This window comes from Rana temporaria, chromosome 4 (genome assembly GCF_905171775.1).
Source record: "Rana temporaria chromosome 4, aRanTem1.1, whole genome shotgun sequence".
NCBI lineage: Eukaryota > Metazoa > Chordata > Amphibia > Anura > Ranidae > Rana > Rana temporaria.
In genome coordinates, this window is record NC_053492.1 from 242,733,397 (window position 1) to 242,757,171 (window position 23,775).

Consider the following 23,775-nt stretch of genomic DNA (forward strand, 5'->3'; position numbering starts at 1 on the left):
CAGACTGGACAGACCACATTAAAATCTTGTAACAATATTCACAAAGTATTTACTGCCAATGGCACGGAATACGCAGAAAATATTAACCGCAAACACAAACATGAGAGAAATCACCAACGCATTGCAAAAAAAATTATAAAAAAAAATAGATGGAGGAGGTCTGTGTTACTTGGCTGGTTTCCTAGAATCAGGTCCAGAATAGTCAGCAACTGTGTAGGTAGTTAATTATACTGCATAAGTATGCATCATTCCACTAATAATAAAATGCTCGCTCCTGAAATAAAAAGTGACTATGGCTCTACCCATGGTGACTATTAAGTGACAGAAAGCACCAGTCAATGATAATGTGTCCTTTAAAAATAGGATATAGGCATAAAATCCATCAGCGCCTGGTTAAGGGCTAAAGTTAAAGCATTAGAAAACATAACAAAATAATTAAAAAAAGGAAGAGAGGGTCTGTAGATCAGGCAACATTTCCTATAAGATGTATAGAAGGGAAAATCATAGAATACCGTAGCTGTTACTTATTCCATTTTAAGATAAACAAAGAAATTGAGCAATAACTAGCATCTATTACTGTACCAGCTGTTTGTAACATACATACTCTTCCCAGCATGTGGCTGGAACAATTGATATATGTATTCTAATTAAGTATAATGATGTTAAAAGAATAATTAACTACAGCCATATGATTAACTATTCCCATAAGATTGTAACCAAGATTCAACTACATCATAAACTAGGACTCAACAGGAAGAGAAGTAAAGCAGCACACAACCTCGTCAAAGGGCTAATGAAGGCTAATCCATTGATTTAGCATGCAAATTAGAGCTTCATCCTCTCTACATATAGGGGGGAATAAAACACAGTGTGTAATTTACCGAAAGTCATTGAGAGAAGAAATCCTGAAATCCCAAACAAGAGTTTTGACACTCACAGAACTCAGCCTTTAGAGCAGGGATCCCAAACTGGCAGCCCTCCGGTTGTTTCCAAAACTATATGTCCTATGAGGCATTGCAAGGCTGACTGTTACAAGCTTGACTCCCTCAGGCAGAGGCATGATGGGACTTGTAGTTCCGCAACAGCTGGGGGGCCACCAGTTAACCACTTCCCGACGGCCGTACGACTTTGTACGGCCGCAGGGTGGCTCTACATCTCTGACTGGCCGTGTTTTTACGGCCTGCGCGCGCAGCCAGCGGCGCGGGTGCGCGTGCGTCCGGCGGAGGCGCGCGCTCGCCGCATCGCTGAGATGCCGATGCGAGTGCCTGGCGGCCGCGATGTCTGCCAGGGAATCGCGATCGGCGGCTACAAGGACAAGACGTGGAGCTCTGTGTGTAAACACAGAGCTCCACTTCCTGTCAGGGGAGAGAGGAGACCGATCTGTGTCCCTTGTACATAGGGACACAGCATTGGTCACCTCCCTCAGTCACCCCCCTTCCCCCACAGTTAGTAACACAATTCAGGGTACACATTAACCCCTTTCCTCACCCCCTGGTGTTAACCCCTTCAATGCCAGTCACATTTATACAGTAATTAGTGCATATTTATTGCACTGATCGCTGTATAAATGTGAATGGCGCCAAAAATGTGTCAAAAGTGTCCGATGTCTCCGCCATAATGTCGCAGTCACGAAAAAAAATGCTGATCGCCGCCATTAGTAGTAAAAAAAAATAATTAAAAAAAAATAATTCTGTCCCCTATTTTGTAAGCGCAATAACTTTTGCGCAAACCAGACGCTTCTTGCGATTTTTTTTTTTTTTTAACAAAAATATGTAGAATAATACGTATCGCCTAGACTGAGAAAAAAATGTTTTTTTTAAAAAAAATTGGGCAATTTATTATAGTAACAAGTAAAAAATATTGTTTTTTTTCAAAATTGTCGCTCTATTTTTGTTTATAGCGCAAAAAATAAAAACCGCAGAGGTGATCAAATACCACCAAAAGAAAGCTCTATTATATATATGTATATAGGTATATGTGCCCAGTAAGGAAGTGGTTAAAGACCCCTGCTTTAGAAGACTCGGCCAGGTAAGAGATGCTAAAACTGCATAAACATTTTTATTCTAACTTTTTTTTGTGTGCGATCAAAAGCATTAGCAAGTGGGTGTTTTAACACAGAGGTTCTGAAAGAAAGTATAAGGACCCTTTCACATGGGCGGACTGTATGTCTGCTTTTTCATCCATCCGTGTACGGATAAAAAAAGGGACATGCATTGGTCCCTATGAGATTGCCCGGTTCCGCATTAATCCGATTCTGCTGACGGAGGAAAACCCTATTTTTCCATCCTTCTACGGATCGGATGGGGTGAACACGGACAGACGGTCCGTGTTTATCCGATCCCCCCATAGAGGAGAGCGGAGAAAAGACAGGGTGGTCCCTACACAGTGTGATCCCCGCACTGTCATCCGCCGGCTCAGCGGGGATCAACGGAGCGATCCCCGCTGAGCAAGCGGTGGTTCACGGGGCGGATTAACACTGATCCGCCCTGTGTGAAAGGGCCCTAACAGTTCAAATTACTCTAGAGCCAACATGAAATGGTGGCTGGAGATCTGACTGCCAAAAAAACTTGCTAATGAATGATAATAATAATGCATAATAATAAACACGTACAGTCACATTTGCATGTTTAGGCATTAAGCATACATCACCCTCACACTATCTCATGAATGCAAAATAAGGACAACTTATTACACTGAGCACTCCTGTATTGAATTGAATTGTATTGTAACTGTACTGTTTGCCGAACATTGTAAAGCAATGTGCAAACGGTTGCCGCTATATACATCCTCAATAATAATAAGAGATAAAGACTAAGGCTGGATTCACACTATTGCGAATTGGATGCACCCAATTCACATGACAAGAGATTGTGACTGGCTCTCTAGGGAGCTGGCTCACACATTTCTGGAGTGGCTCCATGGGGAATTGCACAGGTGTCCTGTGCGTCTTCTGGTCCATTTCAGGTCTGAATTCAGCCAAAAATTCTTAATGAAATAGGATCAACAGGGAGGCACCAGACCCCTGTGGTGAGCCACTACCTACGACAGTGTGAACCCAGCCTAAAAGTAAACTTGAAGGAACAATTATTAAGCAAGTGTTTAAGTCATTGGTAGCACAGAAGTTGAAGTGTATCTATGGGCAAAAATAAAATCATATAAAGAGGGTATCCCCAGTGAATGTTATTGAATATTTACCTGTTGCCCTATGAGCTCTCTTGTTGGGATGATTGACCTCCAGCATGCATACACAGGACTTACATTATCAGTAGATACCCAATGGCAGACCTGGAGGATGCCAGACCCAGATAATGCCAGTGGTCATGCACAGAGTGACGAGAAGGAGTGCCGAACTTGCAGAATTGGAGGACACAAATGTGCCATAAGATACAAGGATGCTATGCCTACTTGCCTAGTATGCCAAAAGCTCTGGGAACCCAAAGTGAATTATGCTCTAAGTAGGGTAGATTTGTATAGCAAAATCCCTGTGTAGCAGTGAAAAGCAGTAACTAGAGCCCAAGTACACAATGACCAAACATGGCTGTCCCACGTACATGTATACTGTAATTGTAATATGGGGGTACAGGTTTATATAAAACTACCCCACATTATTTTATTTACAACTAACTAAACTTTTTTACATGTTTATCTAGCTCTAACACTGAGACCGCACATTACATATAATTAGGTCACTGGGGTTAAAGCTGGAAATAGACGGCTAAAATCACGACCGGTTTAGGAGGAACTGGCTGAGATTCAAACCATGTACTGTATGGGCAGGCTGAATGTAGCTAGGTTGATCGATCAACTTCGGTACAACCAAGCTGCCAGATTTTACATGCGATTATCACTAGCGCAATAATCACTCTGTTCTCCCGGCGGGGGGGAAGTCATCCCTGCCGGGAGAACACAATGGCTCGGTGAGAGGGAATCAAGCAAGGAAACACATTTGAAGTGTATGTGACCACACTCGATAGTTAAGTGGTATATACGTACTGTATTATTGCTAGAGTGTTGTAATGTTTGTATAACAAACATATCAATAAAGTTTGCATTTTATACTATTCCCATACACATTACAGAACCTAGGTTTAGTCCCCTCTACCCAAAACTGCTCTGAACATTCAAAGGCATTTTTTTCCAGCGGGTCCACAGATATCAGTAGAAACACATATTTCCATTGCAGAAAACAAAAGCTTTTAACCTCAAAAACAAGCATGACATGCTCATCGTAAAAGAAAGCTTAAGTGAAATATTTTTTTTTTTTTTTTAATTCAATTACTCTAAAAGGTCAGTTTAAGCTCGCTGCAACTTTGACATTTTAAATGGATTTAGTACAGACGAAATTATAAACTTTGTGACTTTGCTGCCAGGAAAAATACACAGTGTTCTCTGTCCTTCAAAATAACATTTTTTACTGGGGAAAATACTTACCAAACATTTTAAATTATTAGATATTTACAAAAGTCATGGATCCAATTAAATTTGGGTAAAAAAATAAAGTTAAAGCTCATTTTAAAAGCAAGGTTGTTTTAGTACAAAGCCAGGAAATACATACATTTCAACACTGTTTTTTCACTGCCAACGGCAATAAGAATGAAACTTGCAGACTTTTCTATTCAGGGTTCTTATAACAATTCCATATCCTAAATAGAAGAACAAAACCCCCAAAAAGAGACCACATACCACGCAAACACTAAAGAACCAAGAAAACAATTTGAAGAGCTGGTTCTTTCTAAAATGTGGAGTCTCTTGGGTGGATAATGGTGTGTTGACTGTATACCTGCAGCAGATTTTTTTTGTTAAATGGTAAACTTCTTGAAGGTTATATGTAATAATTGAAAGATGGTATTTGCTACTGCTGGCTCTGGGTACTGCTGGGTACACAAGGGCAGTAAAGTCCAGTAAAAGCATGTACATATCAAGTATTCTGGCACCTGATGTATGCATGCTTGCTCCAGATTACTGGGAACACACACCGATGCAAAAAAGTCAGCTGTTGTATAGTTCACATATCTAAATTGTCTGGTACCTTTATCTTGCTCTCTTTCAGCTCAGACATAGGTAGACATCACTGCAAATGGGTTAGGGAATAGGGAGTTTGCCAGCATGGCTTGACTATAACAAACTATTGTCAAAAGGTATAGATCTTTGTCAATATGTAGTCAAAAACATGTAATGGGTGGTGGATGGCATGCAACAACAATATACTAAAGTCAATGGGCCAGATTCTCAGAAGAGTTACGACGCTGTATCTCAGGAAACACCGTTGTATCTCCGTTTTTGGCCCCGGGTATCTATGCGTATGATTCATAGAATCATTTTCGCATAGATACGGCCTAGATCCGACAGGTGTAAGTCACTTACACCGTCGGATCTTAGATGTAATTTGACGCCGGCCGCTAGGTGGCGTTTACGTTCAGTTCTCATTTGACTATGCAAATGAGCCCGATACGCCGATTCCCCAACGAATTTCCGCCGCGTCGTCGTCGTTTCCATAAGCGTAAGGTTACCCCTGCTATATGAGTGGTAACCTTACGCCAGTCCGCCGTATGCCATGTTAAGTATGGCATCGGGTCCGCAACGTCTTTTTCCGGTTACTTTGTTTTACTAAGTCATTTGCGAATACGACTTTACGTCAATGACAGTCACGTCGGCGTCATTGACGTTTTTTCCGTCGTGAGCTGGAGCATGTGCACTTGGCTATTTTTCCGCCCGGCGCATGCGCAGTTCGATCGGCGCGGGGGCGCGCTTAATTTGAATACAGGCCGCCCCCTTTGAATTAGGTGGCCATAGGCCGGGTCATTTACACTACGCCGCCGCAAATTACGGAGCAAGTGCTTTGCGAATACGGCACTTGCTCAAGTAATTTGCGGCGGCGTAGTGTAAATGGCTTACACTACGCCAACGCGGGATCTATGAGAATCTGGCCCAATGTCTCTAGTTCATTATCTAGAAAGTCATGTATTTTCCAAAGCTCCAGTATGACATAGATAATGTAATTTGGCACATTAAAAGTTGTCAAGTGGTAAAATGATGTGTTCAAGTTTCAGTGATCTCTGCTACGCTTGTCCCTATGGCATGTGGCAATCTGCTTATTAGATACTGTTCAGACATCTTTGGAAGGACTGGAATTGTGTTTGTGGAAGCAAAGTGTATTTAATCATAAAAACAACAGATCATTTTAAAACCTAGCTAGGTGAATGGACATATAATCCAATATTGTAAAAGCACACAAAACCATCTTGCCATTCAGTCTGACCCAACTATTTTGGGATCCAAGCATGAAACTGAATAACTAGTTAGAGATTTAGTGTATAGTAAAATATAGAGAAAACCTTGCAACTGTGCTAAAAGTGAAAACGTAATATAGTAGCAAGCGCACTAAATTGGTCACAACTAATATGCAAAAGTGCTGCACATATACAAGATAGTGCAAACTATAAAGAAAGGAAATGGGTGAATTCAATTAAATCGATAAACTCCAGTGAAAGTAAAAAAAAAAGTCCAACAAAGTGGCAAATGTGAACGGTGAGAAATTGCCAGCTAGTGTCCATATATTAATATACCAATTTGTACCTCCACCAAACACTAAATGGCTCCTGCTTACCATAACACATTGACCCCCTATTAAGAGCAGTCAAAACAAGCTTGTTAAATGGCCAGGCTTCCACCACAGAGTAACCCAACAATCTCCACTTCAGGTCAGGACTCGCAGATCACCCTACGATTCAACGGTGTATAGTAATTAAAAGAAGAACTTGCAAAACCATAACTTATCATTTCCTTAGATCACCGCAAAATACATAACCCGATTATATGCCACTCACTCTCTCTGGGACCGTCTTAAGTCCAAGCACTCACTTGAATCTCCTCATAACCCCATGCACTCCTTCCTATGCAACCCTTCATTCTAGCAGCCGGGGGCCTCACCGGCCTTCTTTTCACAAATGGTCCTCCACTAACCTCATCTGTAATGCCATTGCACATATTACCTGAATATATTAACATTAAATATTAAAAGAAAAAAATAAGAAAAGCCTTTTTCGTATTTTTTTTTCTTTTAGTAGCTTAGTAGATGCTCCCTACATATTTTTATTTGGAAGTGCAGTGTTAATTTTGATGTCAAAATTTGTTTTAGTCATAGTCTTGACTAAAATGCCATTTTAGTTGTATTTTAATCTTTTGATTAAAAGGGCATTTTAGTTTTAGTCATATTTTAGTCGACTAAAATAGTATTAATTTAGTCAACGAAATTAACATTGCTCCAGGGTCTACCTTAAGTGCTATTGTCATTCTGCTCTCTCCTGCATTAAGGTAAACAATTATTTAGGACTTGTTGTGCCTCCCTCCCAGTCTAAACACTTATCTCACTCCTGGATCGATCCAGTGCAGTGCCTGGCTGCACTCTTTTCTCCACTCTCCTTCACAGTGGAGGGAGCATGGGGTGGGTGGCTGAGCTGCACTGTGTGTGTCAATAGATGCACACAGCTGGCTTGGGATTGAGCCTGCATGTCTGCATCCATAGCAAGCAGCTTGCTATCCTAGTAGACGCAGTAGAGGATGAGCCTAGAGTACTGGCAGGGGACCTTTGAAGAGGAGGTTCAGGACCACTCTGTGCAATACTATTACTGTTTCTATTGGTCAGAGACATTGGCTGCTGCACTGATACTATATGCCAGTGCAGATGCTAGTGTCTCTAATCAATAGCTACAGCAGTACAGTGTCACCATAGTGTTAAAAAGAAAAAAAGTATATATAATTTAACATACCTGTCACTAGAGCAAGTTTAGTGTCACTTTGGTGACATTGTACTGCTGTGGCAGTGATCATGTACAATGACTGGCTGCTCTGATATTACTGTATGTCAGAGCAGTCAGTCATTGTCTCTAATCACCACCACAGCAGTACAATGTCACCAGACCAGTGTTACTATAAGGTAATGCAGTGCTATCTGAAGAATGATCTATGTTTGAATTGCTCTTCAGAAAGCAATCGATAAGTGGTGGGGAGGCATTGTATCACATCCTCACTGTCTGCTTAGCCCCCACATTTACTTGAATGGGTCACGAACGGCAGACAAAACACCTATTGAAAGCAACAGGGAGTATAATTCCCGTCATGACTGAGATGCAAAGCAAAGCATTGAAGCCGCCGTATGTGTACATGCCCAGCTGTAGCCTCGGCAGCTAAAGGTGGTAGCAGGGAGGGGAGTGAAACTGTGGCTCAATCTCAAGGTTTCACAGACCCAAACTTCACGTGTGAACGAGCCAAAATAGTGCAGTCAGCCACAGTGTCTCCTATTACCAAATCAGACACAGTGTCGCCAGGTCAGTGTAGCTAGAAACAGTGCTCTGAATCACCACCAAACCAGTACAGTTAGCAACAGTTTTCCTGATCGTCGTCACACCAATCCCAGTGTCTCCAAGAGAATGCTAGCAACAGTGTTCCTTATCACCACCACATTGATTCCTGAATTTGGCCCTGAAATGGAGCCAAAGACGCACAGGACTCCAGTGCAAGCCGCTCCCCAGCCACCATGGACATATGTGAACCAGCTCCATAGAGAGCCGGTCACAATCCCCTGCCCTGCAAATTGAATGGGGGGAAAACGCATCCAATTCTCACTAGTGTGAATCCAGCCTTACCAAACAAGTCTAAATTAGCAACGTTGCTGCCAACCTAGTCCCATTGATAACAGGCCACTCTAAAACAGCAACAGTATTCGCCTACTCGCCACTACACCAATCAGAGTGTCACCAGACCAGTGCAGCCAGCAAAAGTTTTCCTGATCACCGTCCACACCAGTCCCAGTGTTACTGTCAGGACCTGAGTCACCTGGTGATAGCACTGTGGTTCCCAGAGCAGAAGGTTGTAGTTCCTGTGTCCACCAGGGTATTTAGTACCGCCTCTACATTTCCTTCTTTCTTTAGTGTTTTGTCTGATAGCTAGATTATGTTTGCTGACTTATCCTGAACCTAGATCTCGAACCTACTTCTGCCTTGTCTGTACCTTGTACCCTACTTCCTTGTATGTGGCTCTCCTTATTCCTGATCCCCAGTCCTGGTTTCCCTTCCTGTTTATTGCACCTTCACTTTTGACTTCACCCTGTTGATCAGTGCTTCCCTTTTGTCTGTATATATTGTATTATAGTTAGTAAGTTAGATTTTTGGTCAATTAGTACAGTTGCTAGTTAGGTATTTTGTTACTTGATTTTCGATTCAATTGTTTAAATAGACTTGATGCAATAAACACATTTATGTGATACTTCTAGACATTCAAAACCTGAAAACGGGTCGGTTCTGACCCTAACACAAGAGGAGGGTTAAAGTGGTTGTAAAGGCTAAGGCACCTTTTGCGCAATTGTTTCAGTTAGGTCCACCTGTTAGTTTTTCAGGCGGACCTGATTGGACGGTCTATTGTGTCCTTTTCCGCCTAACTCACAATAAGGTTGAAAACCTTATAGGTGCAGCTCCCCCTGCCCCCCTTAATGCTTAACCAAGTCCGTATTAACAACTTTGTGAAAAATATATATATTTTTCGCATTTACCAAAAACTTTCTTCAAAAGACTCACCATGCCTCAAAAAATTCATATAAAATAAAATGTATGTAGGTACAGTGTTGTATGACTCATTCACAGTGTAACAGCACTGAAAACTGAAAATGGCATTGACAAGAAAGAGTTTTAACATTCCAGGCTTCAAGTAGTTAAAATTAATACTTTAGCTCCACTTTTAAAAAATGGCCTCATCAACATACAATAAATATTTAAAAAACCCACATAATGAAATTAAAACCCTAAAATAAAACCACTGAAACTTTTAATTACTCATAATAAGAATAACAACAAAAAAAGCAGCAAAGGGGTTGACTGTGCAAAGAAATTGCATTTAGAATTAAAGCTAATCGTGGAAGATTTTTTACCTTAATGCAAAGAATGAATTAAGGAAAAAACATTTAGCCTTTACAACCATCTATCTACAATCTGCCTATGCTCTTTGTCGGTTTTACAGCTTTCAATGCAATGACACCATGGCTGCTCTGTTCCTTTTGGTGCTTCAAACCGCCTCAAACCCAAACACCATTCTTAGTTATAAACTTCATCCACTCTATCCAATATCAAAATACAAAAATAAAGTGCGTGTGTTCGGCTGGATTTCCATTCTTGTGTAATTTCTAACAATATTTAAAATTTGATTTACTTGTCTATCCCCCATTTCTTCAAAACTGTTTCAACGTTGTCATAATAGTGTTGATGGTATCTTAGCTTTCTTATATACAGTACAACATGTTTCAGTTAATCACAGGGACAAAGAACTCTCCACCCACACATCACACAATGGGGCTTCAATCACATTCTTTTAGACAATGACATTCAGTTGAGTTATTAACCCCCAGACGTCCCATCTCCGCATTAGAGGGGTTCACCTGCATAATACATGTTCCTTTACTAAACATAATTGACATGCTAATTCCCTACCCCTGAAAGGAGACATCTGGTCTTTAGACTGCTAACTCACAACACCTCTATCATCAATAGACTTTTCACACAAAACAGTATTAGCATTGAAGGAGACACTCTTATTGACCGGTTGGGGGTCAGAATGAAATCACCTGTAATATGTCCAGATATCCTGCAAAACATGAATTATCAGTAATGTCCCATCTCATGTAATTTATATTAATATTTCTCAGTCACCCTATGCCCAAAAGGGGCACAGGATGACCCAAGAGTCATTAGTGACGCTGGCACAGGAGTACCCCTCATCCTTCAAAAGTCTCTGGGTGTCATGGGTCATTCTGTTACAAGCACATTAAATCAAATTATGTATGAAAAAACAGAACCGACTTATTGAAAATGTTTCATATTTGAATGGCTACAAGGTAATGCCATAATGGTATAAATGCACTTTAATAAATAAGAGTTACTCCCTAAAGAAAAACAGCAGCTGTTGCAAAGAGAAAACATACGGCTCGGTTAGAAGGCAGATGACCTGTGTGATCAAGTGCAGAATCTAGCACAAAGTCACTTCAAGGTTATCCTGCAGAATAAAACATGTGCAGAATAGTGCTACTGTATAGGAAAAGCAATTTAAAGAAATTATGCCTGTATTTGATTTTTTGTCCTTTATTCTTTGGAGCAAGATACTTCAACTGCCTATAGGGATTGTAGAAAGAGTCAATTTTCAATGCAGAACAACAACAATAAAAAAAGTAACTATGGGTTTTATATTTTGCTGAAGCATTCAAGAACAGTAGCTGAGAAAATGGGAGCTCTGCACAAGCCATGAGTGGTAAGAGCAAGGAGATGAAGCTATACTATATATAATCATCCTTCACCCTTGTAATCTATGGCCTTAATTACATGATACCTGGCAGTCACTGTGTCTGATGGCTTTCAATCCCTTTACTCGTCAATCTTTTTGAATGGTAAAGACATCTCTGTTCTTTCCAAACTGCCTTTGCATTTCTGAAAAAGCAATTATTCTGGTAGGGTGTCATTCATATCACTAGATCCTGGTGTACTATAGTGCCGGTACTAGACTGTCATTTACCAGCTATATTTCCAGATATATCAGTGAATAATTACTCTGGGTATTGTCACCTCCCTACAAATCAGAACAGTCTTCACTGACATTCTTTTTTTTCTTACAGCATACTAATGACAAAAAAAGCCTTGGATGATGAAAAATAATGCGGCTGTAACTGCTTAGAGAGTGTTAGCTTTAGTAAAGTCCATATAAATTCACGTGTCCATCTAACACTACCCAGGCTGACAGTGCTACGGTTTAAAGGTGGCTAAATTGCTCCTCTGTAAAAGGAGTGGATGAGTGACAGAAAGTATGTTACTGGCCGGTTACGTCACCAGATACACATTAACGCCTGTTCCCTTGTTTTACCATTTTACTTCCGTTGTACATTTAGAAACAGTGGAGCGCTGGGGATTTATTTCTGATGTCCTGATTATGATCACTAATCACAATGATCATAAATGTAAACACCACCTGTTTTTACATCCAAGAACCCGTCCCTTCCTGTGACAAGAGAAGGAGGATTTCTGAATGAAGGGAGCAGCACTGACAGCAGCAGATTCAAACATGCAGGGATATATTTAATTGTGGGATTTGTTTTTCAACCATTTCGCCCCTCCTTTGTTCCTGTACATCTCATCTCAATGCTGTCTCAATATGACCTGTATGTTAACCACTTCAATATCGGACACTTTCAACCCCTTCCTGCCCCCCCTTTTTTTTGGAGACAGATAAAACTTTATTTCGGTGGTATTTAATCATAACCCCCCCACCCCTCTTTTTTTTTTGCTATATAGAATGAAAAAAAATCATACAAAATGTTGAAAAAACAAAACATTTTTCTTTTGCAAATATATTTTCTTCATAAATATTTCACAAAATGTATGCTACATTTCTTTGGTAAAAATAACCCAAATCAGTGTATCTTATTTAGTCTGTGTGAAAACTACAAACTATGGTATCTACAGTATCTCACAAAAGTGAGTACACCCCTCACATTTTTGTAAATATTTTTATATATATCTGACACCCCGCAACACTGATCTAGGTCAAGAGTCTCTGACGGAGACTCTTGACCACGTGATCAGCCATGTCCAATCACGGCTGATCACGATGTAAACAGGAAAAGCCGGTAATCGGCGAGTAGAGGAGAGTCGATCGGCTGCTCCTCTGACAGGGGGGGGTTTGTGCTGATCGATCATCAGCACAGCCCCCCCCCCCCCCGAGGATGCCCACACTGGACCACCAGAGATGCCCACCACAGGTATGCCACCCGAGACCTCCAGGGATGACAATCAGAAATTAATAGATGCCAATCAGTGCCCACAATGGATGCCAATCAGTGCCTACAATGGGCATCACTAATTGGCAGGCATTGTTTGGCACTGATTGGCATCCATTAGTACAACACATTACATTAGTGACACCTATCAGTGCCCACCCGTGCCGCCCATCGGTGCCCACCCGTGCCGCCCATCGGTGCCCACCCGTGCCGCCCATCGGTGCCCACCCGTGCCGCCCATCGGTGCCCACCCGTGCCGCCCATCGGTGCCCACCCGTGCCGCCCATCGGTGCCCACCCGTGCCGCCCATCGGTGCCCACCCGTGCCGCCCATCGGTGCCCACCCGTGCCGCCCATCAATGCCCATCCGTGCCACCCATTAGTGCCCATCCGTGCCGCCTATCCGTGCTCATCCGTGCCGCCTATCCGTGCTCATCCGTGCCGCCCATCAGTGCCCCATCCAGGATGGAAAATCTCATCCAAAAGAACTCTTAAAAAAAAAATGCACAGGATTCATATGGGCACGGAGTGGTATGACATCACTGAAAACTGAAACATGGACTGGTAATGAAGGGATAATACAGGCTAGTAATCAAGTGGTTAACTAAACTAAACTAAATAAATGGGTAATCATTATGCATGACCCTCCTTTATGACCAGTAGGTTTCAGAGAGGAGGGAGAAGAAGGCTAGACTGGATCATGTCTGCTTACCAGAAATCAACTCTAAAGCAGTAACAACTACAGTACATACAGTAAGCATTTTGAAACATTCTAAACATAACAGAAAAACATACCTTTATCTGTGAAAAAGGGCGCTCATATTTTCCAACATAGAGTAATCCAACATTCTGAGTCAAAAGGCTAAATCAAAAAAGAAAAGAGGATAGAAGTTACTTTTACTACAATATATACATGAATATAATACATACATTAATTAACGGTACTCCATTCGAGGGTCAAGATGTAACAGATAATGGGTAAAGTATGTTGTAAAATGTAAAAAATTATTACTAAATTAACAAAAAAATATAGGGACCGAATAGCCTTTTGTGGCAAATTTGACTTTGAACTTTCTAATTCAACTTCACTAGAAATATTATTACTTTAATTATGAACACCCTCCTATACATATATTTCGAGTTTTGTCGTCAATAACTATACAGAGTAACTTTAAACTTATGCTCTACATATGTAATCAAAGACTGATTGAAAGGAAAACAAACAAAATAACCAGGAGCGTGGCCAATGTCTGTAGCTGTATAGAGTACGGTATCTTGCATACACGAGTATGGTTATGACATCACTTCCATTTGATACAGTGAGGGAAAAAAGTATTTGATCCCCTGCTGATATTATAAGTTTCCCCGCTGACAAAGAAATAATCAATCTATAACTTTAATGGCAGGTTTACTTTAAGGCTTTGCGCACACTGGTCGTTATATAAAAAGAAAGGCAGTAACGTTAGCTGTAGAAAGTTGTAGAGTGAGTTTTGCAGCACTTTTGTAGTCATATTTTTTTTTTGCTGTAGCTTTTTTTTTTTTAGCAAAACTATACTCCCATAAAAGTATATGGCTAAAAAACTGATAAATGCTGAATAGCTGCATTTTTTGCAGTTTTTAAGCTGTTTTCAGCTTTTTTCAAAGTTAGAAGATTTTAATAGCTGAAAAACTTCTCTCCAAACCCACTAGTTCTGTTTTTTTTTTTTTTACCAGCTAGAAAACACCCCTGCCAAAAACTGTTTAACAGTCTACAAGCTTGTACACACGATAGGTTAAACCGGTGAAAACGGTCTGAAGGACCATTTTCATCAGTCCAAACCAATCGTGTGTAGGCCCCATAGGTTATTTAACCTTAGGTTAAAATAATGGCAACTTGCTTAAAAATTTAACCTATGGATGGTAACCAATAGGTCAAAACCGATCGTTGGTATGCAAAACCATTGGTTAAAAACCCGCGCATGCTCTGAATCAAGTCGACGCATGCTTGGAAGCATTGAACTTCGTTTTACGTCACCGCGTTCTGACACGATCGGTTATTTAACCTATGGTTTGTACGCACGACGGACCATCAGTCATAGGTTAACCTAGGACAACTGTCCTTCAGACTGTTTTCATCGGATGGACTGATCGTGTGTACGAGGCTTATGTGTGCATGGACACATAGGATAATATGCTGGGGAATTTAGGAACTGCAGAAAAAAAAGTCTAAAGTAAAAAACAGCAGCTGTAAAAACATCCAGTGTGCATGAGGCCTAATAGTGAGAGACAGACTAACAAAAATATCCAGAAAAAATAATTAAAAAAAAGTTATAACTTGATTTGCTTTTTAATGAGTGAAATGAGTATTTGATCCCCTATCAATCATCTAGACTTCTGTTGCCCAGGTGTTGTCTATACAGGTAACGAGTTAAAATTAGGAGCACTCTTAAAAAGGAGTTCTCCTAATCTCAGCTTGTTACCTGTATAAAAAACTCCTGTCCCCAGAAGCAATCAATCTGATTCCAATCTCTCCACCATGGCCAAGACCAAAGAACTGTCCAAGGATGTCAGGGACAAGATTGTATACCTACACAAGGCTGGAAAAGGCTACAAAGACCATCGCCATTCAGCTTGGTGAGAGGGTGACAACAGCTGGTGCAATTATTCGCTAATGGAATAAACACAAAATAACTGTCAATCTCCCTCAATCTGGGGCTTCTTGCAAGATCTCACCTTGTGGCATTTCAATGATCATGAGAATTGTGAGGAATCAGCCCAGAACTATATGGGAGAATCTTGTCGATCTCAATGAACATCTGAATGATCAAGAGGAGAACTGGGTGAACGTGCTGTGGCCAGATGGGACCAAAATCAAGCTCATTGGAATTAACTCAAGTTGCCATGTTTGGTGGTGGAAACATTATGCTTTGGGGCGTTTTTCTGCTAAGGGGACAGGACAACTTCACTGCATCAAAGAGATGGATCGGGCAATGTATCGTCAAATCTTGGGTGAGAACCGCCTTCCCTCAGACAAAAGAGTGTCTCAAGAAGAAGCACACTAAGGTCCTGGAGTGGCCTAGCCCGTCTCCAGACCTTAATCCCATAGAAAATATGTGGAGGGAGTTGAAAGTTTGAGTTGCCAAACGTCAGCCTCAAAACCTTAATGACTTGGAGAGGATCTGTAGAGGAGTGGGACAAAATCCCTTCTGAGAGGAGTGCAAACCTGGTGGCCAACTACAAGAAACGTCTAACCTCTTATTGCAAAACAAGGGTTTTGCCACCAAGTACTAAGTTGGGGTCAAATACTTATTTCACTCATTAAAATGAAAATCAATTTATAACATTTTTGAAATGCATTTTCCTGGATTTGTTGTTGTAATTTTGTCTCTGTTAAATATACCCACCATTAATCATTTGTCAGTGGCCAAATGTACAAAATCAGCAGGGGATCAAATACTTGTTTCCCTTACTGTATATGTAAATTGTGACTTTTCCAATAGAAGCTTTGTCTGGCCCTGATAGGTTACATTCACAAAAAAAAAAAAAAGGATACCCGAGATACAGTGCAGAGTGATCTTTACAGGAAAAAATTAAGATTTGCATATAATTTTAGCAACAAATATCTCTGGATTGACTGAGGTTTATGATATATTTTATTTACTACAGACTATTTGTGCCAAAATTGAACTGGCCACCACTGACAGGTTTTGCTTTAAGGTCAAGTAAGATAGGTACTGTTGCAGAACACTCATGGCTATGTTCAGTTTAAAAAAACGACTACAGTTCTCGATAAGAAATTCTGCAGTTACCTGAACCACATAGCTGTAAATAAAAACGCATTAGTGCATGCCCTGCAAACACCTCCAAGTGTCATTTATCATAAATTCACTGAAATGTAATTCTGTGTAGGTAGTCAGAGAATTGATTAATTACATCATTAACCTGCTCCTTCACCTGCAGTTGTCAGAGAACAAAACAATGATACCTCTAAAACACTGAATACTAAGGAGTTCTTCAGAGTGCAGTGCTCAGGTTTTAGTCTCCATTCACATGTGAGCATTGTTCAGCTCATTACCCTATGACTTGTTTATCATGTGGAATCACATCCTTTTTAAGGGTCGTTTCCTGAGTCTCGCTCTGATCTATGTCCATGCTCAAAAAAATACATCAGCTTTTTTTCTTTTTCCCAGAGAGAATATTTTGGCAGTTTTGGCCCCATAGACTTTATCTGGGGTGCCTGCAAATGTGCGCTATGCATATTTTTGCACCCGAAGAGCTCCTTTCCTCCTCTTGCCCAGCCTAAGAAAAAAAACGCCTGAAGCTTGATATAACCACAATTCCAGAAAAGTTGGGATGCTATGTAAAAATCTACCTAAAACAAATCTCACAAATCAAATATTTATATTCACAATAGAAAATGTACCATTTTAGACAAAAATAAGGTCATTTTGAAATTGATCGCAGCAATATGTCTGAACTCAGTTGGGACGTGGACATGTTTACATCCTCTTCTTTTAATAACACTGGGGAGACCAGTTACTGAAGTTTTAGGAAAGGGGAGTTGCCCCATTATTCTCTGATGTGGGATTCTAACTGCTCAACAGTCCTGGGTCTTCTTTGTTGTGCAAAAGCATTCGGACGTCCTAGATGCAGTATGTGGTGTCCTGCTGAAATATGCAAGGCCTTCCCTGAAAAAAAAAGTAATCTGGATGGGGGCATATGTGGCAATAAAACATGGATATATCTTTTAGCATTGATGGTGCCTTTTCAGATGTGGAAGCTGCCCATTACATTTGCACTAATGCATCCTCATACAATCAGTATGCAGGCTTTTGAACTGAGAACAGATAACAGATAACAAGCTGGAAGGTCTCTCTCATCTTTAGTCTGGAGGATGTGGCACACATGGATGCCAAAAAGAATGTCTATCAATTCTTCTGACCACAGAAGAGTTCTCAACTTTTAAACAGACCATTTTAAATGAGCTTTGGCCCATCGAAGACGGTAGCGTTTCAGGATTTGGTTCAGATTTCTCCAGATTCTTTTGAGGATATTGAGTACTATAGATGTTGATATATTTAAAGTATTTTCCAAATTTACATTGAGGAACATAATTCTAAAATAGTTAATTTTTAGACACTGCTTTTTACAGATTGGAGAATGTCTGCCCATCTTTACTTATGAGACACTCTGACTCTCCAAGATACTCTTTTTAAACCTGTCACGGAACCCCATCGCACTCCGCTTGAGTGCTCGTCAGTATACAGCCTCCTGCAGTCTGAACATAAAAAATCAGATATTATAGCCACTAACCGACACTGTTTTATTGGACAAGGATACAGGCCTTTTATACACTTGAAATATATTTCAGCCCCCCACTTACACAATAACCCAAATATTTACCCAAAACATTACACAATAAGTTAGATAACAAGGTAGGGCTGACTCGTGGCTACTCCCCCCTCCTCTAGCATATACTAGTTAACAATGGTATAATTAACATGCTAATTAACGCAGCCCTTAAACCAGCCCAGGTGAACAGACTGCCCAGCAAAAAGGGTAAAGCAGATTACATTATTCATTATCCTAAGTATAATCACATAACACCTTATTAAACAGACAACAGCAGGAGACCCCAGTAGTAGACTGTTCGTCTCCTACCTACAATAGTCTGTGGAAAAGCTCATACAATGTTCCATCATTCTGATACACTTTAATTAATGCATCATAGATTTCTTGAGGGATATTGTTGATAAATATTACAGTCCCATCTGCACCAATCTATACCACGTTCTCAATGTCCATTAAGTGGTGGTTCATCATTAAAAAATTATCTGCTCTCTCCCTGGGCCATAGTCAGTGGGTAAGAGGCTTGCTCCTGTGCTCCAGATGCCCCTATTTTGGTGAGGTCTGTCACAAAACTCAGTCATGTTACCAATTAACCTATTTAGTTGTAAAATGTTCTTGCAGCTCTTCTTTGTTAGTACACATGTAGTTTGCCAGTTTTTTGTTGCTGCCATCAATTTCAAAACTAACTTTTTTCTTAAAATGGTACATTTTCCCTGTTTAAACATTTGATATGTTTTCTATTTTCTATTGTGAATAAAATATGGGTTTGAGATTTTCAAATCTTCGCATTCTGTTTTTATGTAGCTTTTACACAAAAAAAATATAAAAAAAAGCTTGAAAAAAAAGCCTGAAAAAACAGCAGGAAAATGCTTTGTTCAGATGTGAATGCAGGACAAAGGGGCTTATAGCTAATAATATAAATAAATCAGCACACAGCTGCACTAAAACATTTTATAAACATTCATAAATGTATTTTGCCCCCAAATTAAATGAAACAAATATTATATTTTGGAAAAAATCTATGTTTCCTAAATTGAGACTGATGAGAAAAGCCCAATAAATATAAACTACACCTTACATGTTTACAGAGTGAAGATGATGCAGTATATTTTGCGCAATCAATAGTTTTCCAAAAACATTTATATGATTTCAGGTTCTATTGTATTCATAAGAAGAGCTAATGGCAAATAAAAAAAATACATTTGTAGGTAGACACTTCGAAACCTGAAAATATCAGAGATGTTCTGGGGCAATTTTTTCCTATGTACATCAGAAATCCTTTCAGCTTTTCTGAGTCTGAAAAGGCTGACAAATCATTAATGTTTTAAAGCAGAGACTTTTATATTTTTCTCAGAGCACAGTGAGTGTTTTGAGGTGATGAATATTCTCATGCGTTAACTTTTAAAAATGAAGCAACACAAAAGGCTGTAAAACCACATGAAGCAAAATTTTGTTAACGCATATTGTACTCAAATTTTTAACATCATTCACTAAACAAAAGGTACATTTCATGAACTGTGGACTTGGCCCTCCCAATCCCCTAAAACATTCACTTATTTTTATATTTTACTTTCTATAAAGGTTTCATGAAGACCACAATTCCAAAATGGCGTGCAAATAAAATACTTGACTTTTTCAGTGCAAAAGGGAATAGCAAGGATATTAACACGATCATATAAAAGCCGTTCCAGCTCTTATTGACAAGATAAATAGAATCATGATTTGATACCCTAGGTACAGGAATTATGTATATCAAACTGAGTTGGTATATCAAGAAAAATTAATACAATGGAGTCATCACTGCTACAGTATTATGTATTGCATGTTGCAAGCATACCAATGGTAAAACAAAGAGTAACTCATGGCAACAAATGAAACAAGAAAACTGCTAAAGCTATCCAGGAAAATAGTACTAATAGAATATGCACACCCATTTCATTTCACCAGTTAATATAGGCAGAAAAACACCAACTAGTAGAAGTGTGGGTGTCAGACAAATAAGGGTAATCTGGGGATACTCCCAAACTAAATCACTTTGCGTATACTGTATCAAAAGCATGCCACATAAAAAGTGTACAAATATCTGATCTATTGTACATAGCAGTACATAAAGTATATATATATATAAAAAAAAAAACCTTACTGTATCTACTCGAGTATAAGTTGACCCGAGTATAAGCCGAGGCACCTAATTTTACCACAAAAAAAATGGGAAAACCTATTGACTCGAGTATAAGCCTAGGGTGGGAAATGCAGCAGCTACTGGTACGGTAAATTTCAAAAATGAAAAATAGTTACCAATAAAATTACTTTAATTGAGGCATTAGTAGATTAAATGACTGATAAAACACTGATTGGGACACTCTGATAAGAGTGTCCCCATCAGTCTTTTATCAGTGTGCCCTCATCAGTGTACAATCAGAGTGTCCCCAGTGTCCAATCAGCTTGTCCCACCAGCGTCCACATTACTGTACTTTGTTTCTTGCCTCACTTCCTCTCGGTTTTATGACCCGACTCCCGCCTGTTGCAGAAGTATCTAAGAAACATGCGGGCAGGTAGCCGGGAGGAGCCACAATGATCACTGGCTGCTGGGACATGGCAGTCCCAGCAGCCAATTCTAGTGCACAGCAGCGTCACGGAATGGGCGGGAGTTACGACGGCGGCGGCTTTCTCCCGTCAGCAGGAGAAAGACACGGCGAGCTGGAAATATTCACAGCGGGGGAGTGCGTGCCGTGATACGGAGAGACACTCGAGACAAGAACATGACATTAAAACATGACTCGAGTATAAGCCAAGGGGGTCATTTTTACCCCCAAAAAAGGGCAGAAAAACTTGGCTTATACTCAAGCATATACGGTAACTAAAATAGCTAGATCAGTGTGTTTGAGGAAAAATAAAAAAAGCAAAATGTGCACATTTGTTTTTGGGCCCTACTACGGGTACAATCAACAAATAGCACACACATATGTAGTATCGTGGCTATTGTCAGCAGCAGGATCATTTGATTATTTTGCACAATTTTACTATCCACTCAAAGACCAGGTCTTTTTCTGAAATTGTTGCTTACAAGTTAAAATCAGTATTTTTTGCTATAAAATTGCTTCGAGCCCCCAATCATTTTATATATATATATATATATATATATATATATATATATATATATATATATATATAGCAAAGACCTTAGAGAATAAAATGGCCGTCATTGCAATATTTTATGTCGCACTGTATTTGTGCAGCGGTCTTTCAAACACTTCCACTTTTTTTTTATAATGTAAAAAGATAATGTTACACGAGAAAATAGATACCCAACATGTCACGCTTTAAAATTGCATACACTACGACAAACTATGGCATTGAAAAAATCTCCATTGTCAACAGTTACCAGTTTGGAGCTACAGATGTGGTCTAGTGCTAAATATTTTGCTCTCACTCTAATGCCGCATACAGACGATCGGAAATTCCGACAACAAAACCTTGGATTTTTTTTCCGACGGATGTTGGCTCAAACTTGTCTTGCATACACACGGTCACACAAATGTTGGAAAATCCGAACGCCAAAAAAAGTTGTGACGTACAACAGCACTATTGAAAGGGAAGTTCAATACCAGTCGTGTTAGTAGGAGTTTGGTGAGAGACGATTCACTCTTTTCAGTCCGTTACAGTGTGACGAATGTGCGATTTCCATTACGAACGCTAGTTTTACCAACCGTGCATCAAGCCAAGGCTGGGCCCTGAGGAAGAAGGTTGTCCTTCAAAACGCGTCAGCCAGCAGTGGCCCTCGTCATTCCCTCTGTGACCATTTGGAGTGTATTTGGGTCCGACTCATTGCTGCTACTTTGGTGTGACCGTTTCCAGATGCACAATAAGGAGGCACTTGAAGAAAGATGGGCTGCATGGTCGAGTCGCCAGAAGAAAGCCATTACTACACAAATGCCACAAAGTATTCCATTTGCAATATGCCATACAGCACAGAGACAAGCCTCAAACCTTCTGGCACAAAGTCATTTGGAGTGATGAGACCAAAATTTAGCTTCTTGGCCACAACCATAAACGCTGAACCCGCTGATTGACTCCCCCGCTGGTCAGTGGGAGCGTGCGAATGAGCCACCTTGCCGCAGTATAATGACTGCGGCTGGTCGGGAAGTGGTTAAAGTAAACTACCTGTACCTTCCATGCTAAGAAATAAATCTTCTTTATATGTGCTTCACGCACACCCCCTTCAGGCACTGTAGCTCAAAGTGGGAGGTTTAAGCAACAGAAGTAGTGCTGTCGGTCCAGAAAGCAGTGGGCAGGGCTAGGTGGAGCCAGGTTCAGATTGATGAGCTACAGGCATGTGAATCAGCAGTGACAAATGCCCCATATAGCATACCTTTGACAAGAAAAAAGGAAAGAAAGGGCACACCAGCCTAGTGCATTATCCTTTTGGATGGATTTTATTAAAAATAGATAAAAAAGAAAACTACTCACAAACGTAGGTGAATGGCTCACATTGTAAATAGTTTACGCAAGTAGCAGCAATGAGTCGGACCCAAATACACTCCAAATGGTCACAGAGGGAATGACGAGGGCCACTGCTGGCTGACGCGTTTTGAAGGAAAACCTTCTTCCTCAGGGCCCAGCCTTGGCTTGATGCACGGTTGGTAAAACTAGCGATCTTATCGCAAATATTTTCTTTTGCATCATTTGTACAAAACGTTACTTTGTTCTATAACCTTTTTGGGGCTATATTAACTATTAACAAATGTGATCTCACTTTAAATAAACTGAAAAAAAAATTGTTGTTTGTGTACATATTTATTACAGCAAGTCTACACCTGCAAACAGATAGGTTTTAATCTCCTTGGTTCCATTTCAGTACATCTGGCTTGTTGAGGATTCTACCTTTTACATTTAAATAATGTAGCACATCGACATTAATGTTTATTGCAATCAGTGTGCACCAGATTATGCTAAGTAAATCACAGCAAATCTTCACTTTGCAGCTGCGCTATAACAATTACATTAATAAGCAAAGTGATAAAGTAGAAAACTTAGAGGAAGTGAGGGGATAGCAAATTTTTGAATTTATACAGTTAAAATATAAAACAATACTATGGGATCTTTGGCACCCATGCATATTGTACATGTCTTTATTTTGTTAGCCCAAAAACATGTTACTGCAAGAAAAAAAGCAGCTCTATTTTTGTTTTCTTTCTAAAACAACAAATCTACACAATTAATAAATGGGATTCAGCTGGAATCACTTAATTATAAGTACCAAAAAGGGTCATGGAACCCCATAATTCCACATATCCAATCTTTTGGCAGCATCATTAGTATACAGCCATCTGTAACCAAAATACTTTGAAGTCATGCATATTGAATTTCCTTATTTACTGCTGTCACGGTTTGTATTTGTATAAAAAGTAGATCTTTGGTAGTAAAATGCATGCATTCAAGTGATACATAACATATAAGGATTTGTTCACACTTGTCCATTTTCCTGCAGGCCAAATATCGACTGTTTAGAAAAATACAAACCGTGACAGCAGTAAATAAGGAGATTCAATATGCATGACTTCAACGGATTTTGGTTACAGATAGCTGTATACTAATAATGCTGCCAAAAGATTGCATATGTGGAATTATGGGGTT

General features: G+C 39.9%; 1 protein-coding gene across 1 annotated transcript in view; it reads right to left on the bottom strand.

Moving 5' to 3' along the window:
* Positions 1–23,775, bottom strand: part of RNGTT (RNA guanylyltransferase and 5'-phosphatase) — a 400,898-nt gene that overhangs the window by 18,450 nt on the left and 358,673 nt on the right. Inside the window, exon 14 of the mRNA XM_040350086.1 lies at positions 13,606–13,672. Within this exon, the coding sequence (XP_040206020.1) occupies positions 13,606–13,672 (67 nt within the window). The remainder of the gene's footprint in view (positions 1–13,605; positions 13,673–23,775) is intronic.